The sequence below is a fragment of the Podarcis cretensis genome, assembly GCF_951804945.1.
Source record: "Podarcis cretensis genome assembly, chromosome: 2".
NCBI classification, from domain to species: Eukaryota; Metazoa; Chordata; class Lepidosauria; order Squamata; family Lacertidae; genus Podarcis; species Podarcis cretensis.
The window spans coordinates 23,742,702-23,756,876 of record NC_137171.1 but is presented as its reverse complement, the minus strand read 5'-3'; the positions used below and the strand labels follow the sequence as shown (position 1 = coordinate 23,756,876).

General features: G+C 41.9%; 1 protein-coding gene across 3 annotated transcripts in view; it reads left to right on the top strand.

Annotated features, from left to right (window-relative positions):
- PRKCA (protein kinase C alpha) overlaps window positions 1-14,175 on the top strand; it is a 198,689-nt gene that overhangs the window by 3,301 nt on the left and 181,213 nt on the right. For all 3 annotated transcript variants that reach the window (XM_079965446.1, XM_079965445.1, XM_079965447.1), the window contains exon 2: window positions 5,804-5,835. In XM_079965446.1, coding sequence (XP_079821572.1) covers window positions 5,804-5,835 — 32 coding nt within the window. The remainder of the gene's footprint in view (window positions 1-5,803; window positions 5,836-14,175) is intronic.

Sequence of the window (14,175 nt, the reverse complement as noted above, 5' to 3'; positions counted from 1 at the left end):
CTCTGCAGCTGAGCAGAATATTCAGGAAGAGAGAGTGGCTCCTGCAGGTATCCTGGTTGGCAGACATTGAAACCTTGAACTTAGCCCTGTAGTTTATGGGCAGCCCATGCAGCTCCTTAAGTACTGGTGTAATATGTGTGTGGTAGGATACTCCACTGAGGAACCTTGTTACACAGTTGCAGCATTCTGCAGCAGCCCTGGCTTTGGGACCAACCTCAAGCAAAGTCTCAGATGATGGAGCAGATTCACACTATCCAGTCTAGAGGAATGTTCACAGCGGCCAGGCTATTCTGATCCGGAAACAGACATTGTAGGTGTACCTGCCAAAGGTGGCATTCACTTATAGCTACCACTGCCACCTGAGTTTCTGTGGATAAATACGAATCAAAGACTACACCTAAACTGTGCTATTACCTGTTTCTGGAACCAAGAGCCACCCATCTCTCCACAGGACCTCCCAATGCCAGGTCTGAATTACAGTGGTACCTCTGGTTATGTACTTAATTCGTTCCAGAGGTCCATTCTTAACCTCAAACTGTTCTTAACCTGAAGCACCACTTTAGCTAATGGGGCCTCCTACTGCTGCCGCGTGATTTCTGTTCTCATCCTAAAGTAAAGTTCTTAACCCAAGGTACTATTTATGGGTTAGCAGAGTCTGTAACCTGAAGCGTATGCAACCCGAGGTACCACTGTACAGTTTTTGGCCCTCATCTTAGCATCTTCCAACACTCATACACTTGTTCAGGAGCTGCCATAAGATGCCAGTGAACTCATAACAGAGTGCATTCTCTTTAACTGCAGCATAAGTTGTCCTACCCATTGAATTCATTTAGTTTTTCTTTCTCCTATATATATTCCCCTTTAGCACCTGGGTTATGTCATGTACACCGTGCTTGCATGCAGCTGTTCCACTTAACCTTGATTCTGTAACCACTTCATGCGTATAAGCATTTGTGTGCATGCTGCCCTTCTTCTTACACAGCCCTGCCACTTTACAAACTCTTATGATTCTGCAGTTGCTTAGGACGAGATTGCTTGGATCTCTTGCACTGAGTTTGGTGTTTCCCTTTTTTGTGTTTCCTGTTGCTGCCTCTGGTGGGCAAGGGGATTTGAAAATACTTTTGCAGATTGCACCTCTTAGATGTGCATACTCATAAATAAGATTTATGTGCATAGCCGATACGGAGGAAACTAATAAAAACCACTCAGGAGCCACAAGGGGATAAAGCAGTGCTTTCTTTCCTCGAGACAATGCCAGGCTGTTACAATGCCAGCTAGCTGAAGTGGTGTTGTACGTCGTTTGCATGCACATATCTGGCTGTGGTTTAGACTGTGAATGGTTGTGCACCTTGGGCTCATCTTTAATGAAGAAAAACGAGTGTTCATGTTGTCTTATTGTGAATTGCTTGCATCCAAATACATCCATTTTATTCGCATGCTGCAATTTATTTGTCTGAGAGCCCTTGGTATGGACTGGATACTCAACCATTCCCAAAGTATCAGCTATGAGAGAACCTTAGGACTTCTGGGTTGCAGGTCTATCCTCACAGGCAACCCTCCCTTTTACACACATTCAACATGTGTATGCGCATCATGCTGAGCCAGAAGTGAATTTAAAAATGGCCAAAATGGCCCCAGAAGAGGCACGAAGAAGCCAGAAAAGGCGCAGGAACAGCACCTACCAATCCCATGGGCCTTCACAATTGCAGTTCCAAGAGCCCTTGCGCCAAGGATTGAGGAATTGGAAGTTGTGGACTGTTTAGCAGGCAGCATGAGCATGTGTGCTGTGGCATGCAAGTTTGGCAGGAAAGAATCCAGATTAAGTGCCGTTAAGATACGGGAGAAGAAAATCCAGGCATTGGAGGCAGCGAGTGCATGTACAACTACAGCTGCCAAGGTTGCCAGCCATGTGCAGGATGAGGCCCTGTTGAAGGCACACGAGGCACTGAATCTGTGGCTAGAGGCCATGAACCGCCAGCATATCCCCATTGATGGCAGCACCTTGCGCAAGAAGACTCTCATATTGTATATGCACTTCAGGCAGCCTGAGAAGGAGTTCTGAGCCAGTTCTGGCTTGCTGGCCCTCTTCAAACAATGCTTCGATTTGAAGAACATTGGCACCTGTGTTGAAACTGCATCCATGGACCATGAGGCTGCCCAAAAATGTCCTGACCAACTGAAGAGACAGAAGCGCCAGCTGCTCATCATCATGTTCCTCCTCAAGACACCATCAGCTCCACCAAGTGAGTCTCACCCACAGCCAAGCACTTTGGGGGTACCGGTCCACCCTGCTTGTCATTGTTTGCAAATCATCCTTCAGCAATAAGGAAGACAGTGCCTCCATTGCCACCATTCTTACCCTGTCTGGTAGGGCTGCTGGTTTGTAAAAGGGTTTTTCTAGGATTCCCAGAGGTTCAGAGGGTGTTTGCAGGATGCTTAAATTATACGCAAGGTGACTCGGAACGTAACCCCCCCCCAATAAATGGTGGGTTGCCTGTACTTTGGAGGAAGCCCTACTGAAGAAAGCATTCTGCTTGTCAGATGATACTTCGGATCCAGTGTTTGTTACTAAATATTTTTGTATTGCCTTGGTTAGGAAGAGCACAAGAGTAGCTTCCAGTGTCTCCCTTTAAAATACACACAAGCAAAAGCTGAGAACTTTCTGTTGCATGTGCATTAAAGGAAAATGTATGGATTGTGAATGCATGAACCCTTAATACTTTAGATATTTTGTGTTTGTTTTGTGCTGTAGTATCAGACTTTGAGTACTAAGTGTTGTCTAAGAAGTGCCAAAACAAAAGTTTTCTTGGCCTTGACATCCTATCACAGGGGAAAGCCTTTTTCTAAACCTATGCCCACTTACTTGTGGTAAGTTCTGCTTAATACAGTGGGGCTTATTTCCAAGTAAACATATATGTTTGCATTTACAGCCCTTCATGATATTTATCCCAAGGCGGTTTACAATATAATTGAAATAAAACAATAATATACAATAAATAAGTTAAATGATGTGATTACATAATTAATGCAACACACACTTAAAATATCAGTTGAAGCAGTCAAGTTAAGAAGCATTCAATTCCAGTGATTTAAAAGCATCCCAATACTATTTTGGAAGACAAACCCAATTAAAATGGATAGGATTGTCCTATGGGTCTACTGCATATCATTCCACTTCTCTGTACTTGTTGAGAAATTCATCATATTGGCATGCAAAACTTTGGAGAGAGAAATGAGGAGGTGATAAAAGTGATATAGCTGTTTACATTTTAAAAATAATGCTCAATTTACTTAATGTAATTAGAAGAGGAAAATAATTGGGGGGGGGGAAATGAAACAAAAAGAAGAGTAGAGTTATATAGATATAAAATTGAAATTGCTGTAGGCCCCATTTAATCATGTTTATAATGATAGCGAATACAGTTTAAAACTGCATTGATAAAAGGCACTTAATCACAGGGTGTATTTGAATGGGGAAACATATCCTGTGGCTGGCAGGTGACAAGAAAAGTTGTGTTCTACTGCCTTTTCCAGCTAGGAAGGATTTTTAATATTCTTCAGAGACAGCATGCAGTAACCTTTTTCTGCTTCAGAGATAAAATATAGGCGCCTTTTTAATGAGAGTCTGGGAAACTTCAGAAAACCTGTGAATTGTAAATACAAAATTTGGGTAGCTGTTCTCTAAAGGGGCAGCACTGTTAACACCATTGTCACCCAATCAATTCTTTTTTTTTTTAATGTTGCATTTTTTCCCCATACGCTTGTAAGCAGAATCTAAGCTTTAAAAAAATGTTTAATTGTAGAGTGTTTGCAGTGAGAGAGAGAGAGAGCCTAGTGGAGGAACCACCACTTTTTGGTCCCCTTCAATGAAGGATCAGAAAAAAGTCTGTACCACTCAACTTCAATTTATTACTAATATATATATAAAGAGAGGGAGGGAGAAATTGCAGCCTTTACCCTTTCCTGCTTTGCTTCTGTGTTTTCAATACAGTAAGCCCGCAACTTACACAGGGGTTACATTCCAGGAAGAGCACCTAAAGCCAAAATTGTGTATAGTCAAAACACATTGGGTGCAATAGAGGGTGGGATTGCCAAAGTATTTTTTTTTCTGTACACCTGCCTGCTTTCCATTCCATTTTATTTATTTGCCAAGTTCGTAAAATTGAATTAGCACCAGCTAAATGTATGTAGGTTGCAAGTGTACTGCACTTATCTTTAAGTGTGTTAAAAATCAATAAATCAGAGATAAAGTAATCTGTTATGTGGCATCATTTGATTACTCATTTTATTTAGAAGTTAGTTCTGTCAAGTATAGAAACTTTTAAAAACATGAAAAAGGGATGCTCTGATTACGTATTAGTAACTTTCAGTGGCATCAATTTAGTTGTTAATTTAGCATTATTGCTTATATTGCATTTGACCTCAACAATCCGGCTATCTTGAGACAGTTGCAGCAGTGGCATGTATATAAAAAAATGGTGGTTAAAATAAACACCCGTCAATATCAGGACGGTTTTCACAAACAACATTGTTAAGCTTTGTTTGAATTCCTCTGTGTGTTTAATTTTATTCCCACAGATTTCTGCATATAAACAAAGTAAATGTGTGTGTGTGTTTGAAGTCTCCACTTCACTGTGGAAAAAACTTGTGTGTGTGCCATCCTACAGTGTTGCAGGCTGCTCCTAGCAAGTAGATTTGAGTAGTATAAACTAAGTATCTGTATATAAACACCTATGAGGAAAGTATTTGTATATGAGCTCCTTAATGTAGCCCCCCCCCCGAAATGCATGTTAGCAAAATAAATAACAGAGGTTCATGTTTGTGTTTTGTCAACTGGTAGAAATTCCGTCTGTCTTGCATCCTTATATATAAGGCCAAGCTATCTTTTTGTGAGTGTGTATGTGTTAGTTTTTCACTTAGATTCTCTTAAAAGAAGAAAAGGCAGGAACCACAACAAAGGGGGTAGGGGGACTATCAAGGCCATCCAGACAGTTTTGAGAAGGTGAATAACTAGAATCTTGCAGCTCTAGTATTCTCACTGAATCCAACAAATCCTGGGAGATTAGGTGTTTTGGCCCACTTACTAACAAATGTATCTCACTTGCCAGTTTATCACACACACCCCACCTGATATTCTCCTGCATCGCAAGTATATTTTGGACAGTAAAACAAGCCAAGGCAATTTATTCCTTTATTAGTGTTGCTGCATACAAAGTTGTGGGCTGCATCCATCAAGAGCCATAATAGTATTAATGATATGAACCCTTACATTGTGAATATAATGCATAAATTGTATCAGTAGGTAATCTTTGCAAGTTAATTGTTCAGAATTTTTTTTTTGGTTGAGTGTAAAGAGGCTGAGAGCAGAACCCTGTACAGGTCTACTCATAAGTAAGCGCTATTAGAAGAGTTTGGATTTGATATCCCGCCTTTCACTCCCCTTCAGGAGTCTCAAAGCGGCTAACATTCTCCTTTCCCTTCCTCCCCCACAACAAACACTCTGTGAGGTGAGTGGGGCTGAGAGACTTCAAAGAAGTGTGACTGGCCCAAGGTCACCCAGCAGCTGCATGTGGAGGAGTGGAGACACGAACCTGGTTCCCCAGATTACGAGACTACCGCTCTTAACCACTACACCACACTGGCTCTCAATTAAACTCAGTGGGACTTATTAAACTCAGTGGGACTTACTCCATAAGCAGAAGTTAAGAAAACTTATTCCTTTGACAGGAAATAATATTGCTGCTGCATATTACGACAACAAAAAAAGGTAACTTTGTCTTTCTCCCTCTTTTTCCTTGCCTAGGGGGTTTGGAAAACAAGGATTTCAGTGTCAAGGTAAGTAAGTAATAATGGCTTCCATTTCTGCTTTAATCATGAAATCTAGGTGAAATATACCTCAAGAAGGAATTAATTATGCTAGAAAGAAAGAAAAGTATTAAATTATCTAAAAGGATGTGTATTATTTAATCATTTATTATCTCATGAACTGTGAATCATGCACAGAAGAGTTTCATTTCAGCAGAGTTTCCTAAAATTAAATGTCATGTAATCTGCATATAGAGCACTCTTTAATTTTTCATGAAAAGAATCTTTGTGGTTTATTTTTGTAGAGAACATTTTTCTTGTCGGGAGCTGCTGTCTCTGTGTGGGTGTTCTGAATAGTGGATTCGCTCTCCATTGGGCTCCCTTTAATGCTCTAATCCATCTTTTCTCTCCCATAGTAATTTACATGGGTTTCATGAATACATTTAGGTGGACCTTTGGTCTTTATTTTAATCTGTTTATTCAACTGAATGGAGTAAAATACAGTAAACATTTTTATTGTGAATGAACTTCAATTCAATGTCAATTGTTCAGTGTTAAAATCTTGGGACAGGAAGTAACTTTATTTACATGAATTGCCATATTGGATAATATTGCTGTATTTTTGTTCAGTGCTTATTTTCACTAAACTGTAGGATATGTACAGAACACGAAACACTCAAAGCTGTCTTATGTGAAATTAAACTATTGGTCTCCCTAGCCCAGCATAGTCTATGTTGAGACAACAGCTCTCCAATTACTCAAAAGAGATGCACTGCTCCCAGATATTATTTTGATTGGCTATGCCCAGGATTAAACTGGGAACGTCTGCATGGAAAAACCTACAACTGAAATTTGCCCTTTCCTCATATTCTTAGGTCCATAGCCTGATTTTCTAAGGTCTGTAGGTTGATCACCATTTCAGGTTATCAATATATTTCTCACTTCAGCAACCTCCCTCGTCATAACTCATCAGCGTTCTTGTTTGCTAATTGTATATGTTAAGTTTTCCTACCATGGAGACAGGTTTGATTAAGTGAGAATAGCATTTGGTCTGATGATTTCATAGATTTTAGGGCAGCTGACAGTGGCAGCTGGTGAATTTTGGAGTTGATGTGACACTTGCAGGTTAACCCCCCCCAAAAAAAAACCTGTTGTCTTTTGATCTGCTTATACACCGTATAGCAGGGGTCAGCAAACTTTTTCAGCAGGGGGCTGGTCCACTGTCCCTCAGACCTTGGGGGGGGGGGGCGGACTATATGTTGAAAAAATATATATGAATGAATTCCTATGCCCCACAAATAACCCAGAGATACATTTTAAATAAAAGGACACATTCTACCCATGTAAAAACATGCTGATTCCTGAACCATCCGCAGGCCGGATTTAGAAGGCGATTGGGCTGGATCCGGCCCCTGGGCCTTAGTTTGCCTACCCATGCTGTATAGGCATGTTTTGCTAGCATGGCTGGGAGATACACATGAGTTAAGTGTGTTGTGGTGACTAAGATTTTTGTACAGTGAGCCAGGAATTTTTATTTGAGGAAGATGCTAAAGGGGGAATTAGCATATTGGCTACAAAAGGCAAAAAAGCGCACTTCTCCCTATGTTACAGTTTCAAAAGCAGGCATGGTGTGGTGGCTGAGAGTATGCGCTGGGACAACTCTAGTCCACATTGTAGCTCAGCCATGTATCCACTGGGTGACCTAACCCAGCAAACTATTTTTCACTCTCACCTCCCCTGTACCTGTTTCCAGGAGAGGGATGAAGAATACTTTAGAGATAATATATGTGAAGTACTTGGAATTCCTTGAACAACTGTATCAGTGCTGTGTAGTATTTTCTATATACAGTGGTACCTCTGGTTACATACACTTCAGGTTACATACGCTTCAGGTTACAGACTCCGCTAACCCAGAAATATTACCTCGGGTTAAGAACTTTGCTTCAGGATGAGAACAGAAATCGTGTTCTGGTGGCACGGCGGCAGAGGGAGGCCCCATTAGGTAAAGTGGTGCTTCAGGTTAAGAACAGTTTCAGGTTAAGAACGGACCTCCAGAATGAATTAAGTTCTTAACCTGAGGTACTACTGTACTAGCCCAAAATTTGCAAAGATTAAGCTTCTACCCCTCACAATGCCCTGTAATGAGAGCATACTGAAAGCCACATCTTCTCACCTGGTGTTCTTTAGTTTTTCCAGGGATACTAAAATGTGAATACATGCAGAGGCGTAGGAAGGTCAGGTGGTACCTAGTGTGGAAAATTTCTTGTCACCCCCCCCCCATTGATTTATTTATTTTTCGCCTGCAAAAATGGTTTTACCTTATTTCATATTTTCTTACAAAGGAATGTGTATTCTGGGCCCCTGATAACAAGTAGGCGACTGTGGACAGATACTTAAATCTACAGGATGGATTGTGTTTTGGCTCCACTGAATTGAAATTTCAGCCTTCACGACATATGAAAATGGCCAAATAAACAGTTATGTTCATGGAGGAGGGTCAAGATATTAACTGATATGCATGAAATTTCAGATATAGCTATATAATCCCTAGTGTAGTAAGATAAGACTTTTGGAGCAGGCATTTTTTTAAAAAAAAGTTTTTTATGAATCTCCCTAGTAGGGCAGTAATTGTTCATTGATAATTTGTCACCCCCCCTCCATGATGGGACCCAGGGCGGACCGCCCCCCGCCCCCTCGTCCTACACCCCTGAATACATGGCCTCCAACCTCTCGTCAAAGCATGGCGACCACAAGACCAGAGTCTGTGTGCTTGAGGCTGCCTTACCTTTTACAGACACACCTATAGGAAACTCAAGGGATGCAAGAATCTAGAGTGAAAAGCAAGCAGGAGCTATGGTTTTAAAAATTACATAGTTTCCTCCTGTCTTTATACTGGTTTCGCTGAAGGGGATTTATGCTGCTATATGGACTCTTCTCAAAATGGGCTATGGTGGCCTTCCAGAACTTGGTGCCCTCCAGGTATTTCAGGCTGCAACTCCTTGTCACCCCTGACCATTGGCCATGCTGGCTGGAGCCCAACAATACCTGGAGATTAATGGGTTACAGAAGGCCAGCCTTTATATGGCTTTATGGTTGAGTTGTGGCATTCTGCCCTGCCCAGAAATGACCAAGGATTCCACCTTTGTACAGTAATACCTTGGGTTAAGTACTTAATTCGTTTTGGAGGTCCGTTCTTAACCTGAAACTGTTCTTAACCTGAAGCACCACTTTACCTAATGGGGCCTCCCTCTGCCGCTGCGCCGCCGGAACATGATTTCTGTTCTCATCCTGAAGCAAAGTAAGTCTAGGGGTGGCCTTGACTAACAAATTACAATCAAATGGCCATCTGTCATGGATGCCTTAGTTGAGATTCGTGCATTGCAGGGGTTGACCCTCAGGGTCCTTTCCAACTCTACAATTCTTTGAGTCTATGATTCTATGAAGCGTCATCAATAATTGTACAAATCAAGATGTATAACTAGCATCTCTCCTGTCTTGTCTATTAGCCCTCATCCATCCAACTACAGTTGTCCACTGCTGGTTAAAAGGACAGAGATGGCTGCTTCTGGACCATGTCAGACAACATCTTAGGTGTCACAGTTGTTAAAAACAGACCTGGTCTCATCAATTTGTTGATGATAGGTAAAGGTAAAGGGACCCCTGACCATCAGGTCCAGTCGTGGCCGACTCTGGGGTTGTGGCGCTCATCTCGCTTTACTGGCCGAGGGAGCCGGCATACAGCTTCCGGGTCATGTGGCCAGCATGACTAAGCCGCTTCTGGCGAACCAGAGCAGCACATGGAAACACCGTTTACCTTCCCGCTGGAGCGGTACTTATTTATTTACTTGCACTTTGATGTGCTTTTGAACTGCTAGGTTGGCAGGAGCAGGGCCCAAGCAACGGGAGCTCACCCCGTTTCGGGGATTCGAACCGCCGACCTTCTGATCAACAAGCCCTAGGCCCAGTGGTTTAACCCACAGCGCCACCCGCGTTGTGGGTACTAGACTCCCCTAAATTCTTGGATCCAGTAAATGTTAAAATATAAGCCAGGCCAGTTTCCTGACCAGGAAATTGCCTGGGGTGTAGGCTGTTAGGAGAACAAATGGAAGGTGATGAGTCATTAAGAAAGTCATTAAGAAAGCAAAGGCTCTGTGCCAGACTGCAAGTGGGTGGGGCCCCTCCTCCAGATCTGAGTTAGTTAGAACGCAAAGGCAGAGTTTGAGGTAGAGTGTTTTGGGCTGACTGGGATGGAGGGGAAAGGTTTCAGTCTGGTAAAAGTGGTTGGGGAGAAGGCCAGAGTACAAGGGTTGATTTCTGTTTGAATCCATGGCTGCAGCTATGGGAGCAGCAAGACCCACTTGGAGTGTTAATGTTGTGAGCCCCTCCATCCTACGATGGAGGTTGTATATCTGTGTAAATAAACCATATATCATAAAGATACCACACTTTCCACTGTGCCTCATTTCCAAAAGGAAACACAGACCCTGGGCGAGTGCCTGGGACCCCTGGAATCTCACACTGCTCAGACATAGGAGTGGCATGTTACAATATTTTAATAGGTTTTTGTTTATCAGAATATTGTACTTGGCTTATATTCATAACAATGAAAGATTTTTTTTTAATAAGAAATTTTGTTAAATTTCAGTGAGTGGAATTCTGCTGATAGGATGCTGCTAGCTGAAGGGGGAAGCGTTTTTTTGCCCTGCAGCCCCCTCATTCTCCCTGACAAGTTGTGTTGGGAGACCCTCTAGAATAGTGGCAGTGGAGGAAGGCTGCAAGGGAAGGGGGAACTGGCAAGAATTTTCTGCCTTCTTCTGCCAGAGGGAGCTTCTACTGGACCAGAGGCCCACCGGTGAACGTCCAAGTCGAGCTCAATCCAGAAGGTGAATTGATAAAGAGGAAGATACTGCTATGATGCTTAATTAGTCTGTAAAAGAAAAACAAAAAGAGATGTAGTTTGGTGGTGGTGAGTGAGTGAAAAAGAACGCTTAAAACACAGTAGGTGGAAGATAACTAATGAACATCTTATTCAAACTCTTAAAAAAGGAGAGAGGAAAAGGTGGCTGTACAGCTACTTCAATACTATCCTAAATCCAAGCGCCTTCCAACAGTGATTCCCCCCCCCCTTGGGTGTCTTAACTGTCCAGTTCTAAAAATGCTTCCTGGTTAAATATACTTTGGATTGCAGCTCTGGTAAGGTCACTGTGAGGTGATACATTCGAAATAGTGTTAGTAGCAGATAAGAACCGACTTGCAAAGTCATGCATAATACAACTTGAGACAGTTCAAAGCTTTGGGTGGTGTTCAGCTAAGTTTTACTCTGAGGAGACCGCTTAAAATTAATATGGGCCTAACTTGGTCATGGTCATTAATTTCAATGTATCTATTCTGATTAATACGTAGTTGAATGCCACACGTTTTCTTGGAGTGCACATTCTCTCCAGCCACTAGGTAAAGCTGCCGTATTCAGTTTCCATTGATATTTTCCCCCAACCTGGTACACTACCTAAGATTGATCTCTGCTTTGTGCATAGCATATATGCTTATATATATATATATATATATATATATATATATATATATATATATATTGCTGTTTCATACCACCAATAACTTCTGTAGTTTGTATAAGCCTGGAGACAGAGCTAGTGAACTACTGTACTGGGTTTTATATTTTTAAAAAGGGGAATCGGGCACTTCTCCATCCCAGTGCCCCTAGGTGTAACTCGAAACCTAATCTATTATGCCTGATCCCTCTTCCCACTCCCTATCTTAAGAGAGATACTAGTACATTTTATGGCTTCAACCCTCTGCCCCCTGCCCCTCCCACTTCCTGTTTTGCATAACAAACAGGCCTGATGAAGATTTCTGGAGAACTCAGAGACACTTGCTCCCTGTTTTGTGACAGTTTGGTTTTTCTAACGAAAGTATTGTCATACTATGGATTCTAGAAGGCATTTTTTGGGTACATTATCTCTGTAATCCTTGCGGTAATCTGGTAAAAGAGGTCAGCGTTGTTATCATCGTATTGTGGAGGGGGAGGGGGATGGAGGAACTGGGACAGAAAGAGAAATTGAGGGAACCACGCTTAAAGCCATCTGCAGTTCATGGCTGTTTGAACAGGGAACTTTGCAGCTCACACTTGCCCACTAAAACTACATGAGCCGTACATGACATGCTGCCAACAATCAGTACAGGTTGGACTGAACAAATTAATTGTTTTGCTCCTTTCCTTCCCCCGTTCCCATTCCAACGAACTTGGCTTTCTTCAATGGTTTACTTGTCTGCTGCTTTTCTATGGTAGGCTCCCCTCTGCAAAGCACTTCGTAACGATAGGCTTCAATTTCAAGATAATTCACTAAGAATTCGCAAGAGAGCCCAGCAAATTTAAATAGCCATAAAAACAACATTTCCAATAAGCCCCAAACATCTCCTATTAATAGTCACTGTTACACTAAGATTAAACAATCGGCTAATAATTCATACTGAATCCTAACAATAAAAAATAAGGGGGCGGAATCTGTACACTCGCCAAAATAGTGGGCATGCTATGCAAAACTTAATATTGTGTCCATCAGGAACTTCTAAACAAGTCTACTGCTGTCCTAGGCAGGGGGGATTGGACCAAGGAGAAAAACTGGTCAGTGAGCTTTCCTGTTGCTGCTTTTCCTCACACTGGCAGCCCTGTTTTACTACCCCTCCAGAGCTGTAGACCCTTGTTGGGCCAAAGATGGCATTCAGGAGCTGCCAGCAAATCACTTCTACTTTGGACATAGCTATGATTATTTCTGGCTGGCCGGTTATGTTAGACATGGCACCCCACAGAGTACGATCATCAGGGTACTTTTTATTTTAGCTGTGTCTGTTAACAGCATAATTTCCTTTAGGCAGATTTCAATTGCCAACCCATAACACTTCTCTAGGTTCACGGATTATAGACATTACAACATTCTTTAGGTTTGTCTTCCAACAAGTGCAGTTTCTTGTGGAATAATGTTAGAGCAAGCCATAAATTGTTAAGCAAGCTTCTAACAGACTTCTTTGATTAGGCAAGTGGCGGCGGGGGGTGGTCAGGGGAGGGAAGCTACATTTTGTCTGCTTTGAAAAGTAACAATCTTCTTAAAAATAATTAACCTTGCTTAGGTGAATGTTTTGATACCTGAGGGACTGAGGTTGAGCCCTGAGGCTGCATGCTCTGAGCCTTTGTAGCTGGCCAGAAATATCCTCCTTCCCCTTCTCTGCACACTTTCTGTTGCATTATTATAGGCATAGGCAAACTCAGCCCTCCGGATGTTTTTGGCCTGCAACTCCCATGATCCCTAGCTAACAGGACCAGTGGTCAGGGATGGTGGGAATTGTAGTCCCAAAACATCTGAAGGGCCGAGTTTGCCTATGCCTGCATTATTACCAGCCAATCTGCCAATTAATTAAGGAGTTTCTACAATATGGATATCCTTGAACCGCTACAGCTAAAACTGCACAGACTCTAGGAGCACCTCACATTCATACTGCTCTTTAAAAAAAGAAACTGTGAACAGGATATTATAATTCGGTTATAAGGTCATACTTTCAAGATCTAAAATGCTCTTAACTTGCAATAACTTAGGTACTTGAGAGTGACCTATAAATGCATGTCAAGTTTTCATCAGGCAGTTTGTGTCTTCTTTTTCTTTTTCTTTCTGTGGTTTATTTGTCACTTTTGGGCATTCGAAACTGTCGGCCTCATTTGGTCATAAGTCTCCATTTGTGACATTTGCTTCTGTCATGCAGTAAATGCTCAGTTTAAGAGCAGGGTGTATTTAAGAGTCCTTTGAAATTCTCACTTTCTTTATGCAAGTGTTAGGAACTGTTATATTACAGTTTCCTTGCTGGATAGCGTATATTTTCATCGGCTGGTATCCAAAGGCTGTGGATTTTGTGCAAGCCTAGGAAGGCATTTCTGAGGATAGGTGAACCCCTCTGAAATGGTATGTACTGGGATGCAGCAGGATGAAACTGGGGGATAACTTAGCCCCCATTCTCATGTGTAATGAAGTTCTTGTTGCTCATGCATGGGATCTGGGCTATTGTGCTGTGGACACAAATGCTTGTGGCAGGTATTTCCCTGTTTAATGTAACTGTATTGGTGGTCTTTCAGCTGTTGTAAACTAGTATCATTTATGTATACCCAGACTATTTGTTATTAGGGGAAACTTTTTTTTTCTTTGGAAAACCGAAGTTTCTCATTTGTTACGGAAAAAGAAAGAAAGACTCCAACCCTGTTTTTTTGCACTGAAAGCATAAGTTTAAAATTAACACGCATTCTGGCAGTTTATTTTGCAGAGCAAGCAGGAGAACACACTGACTATGAAATTAATGGCATTTATTCTA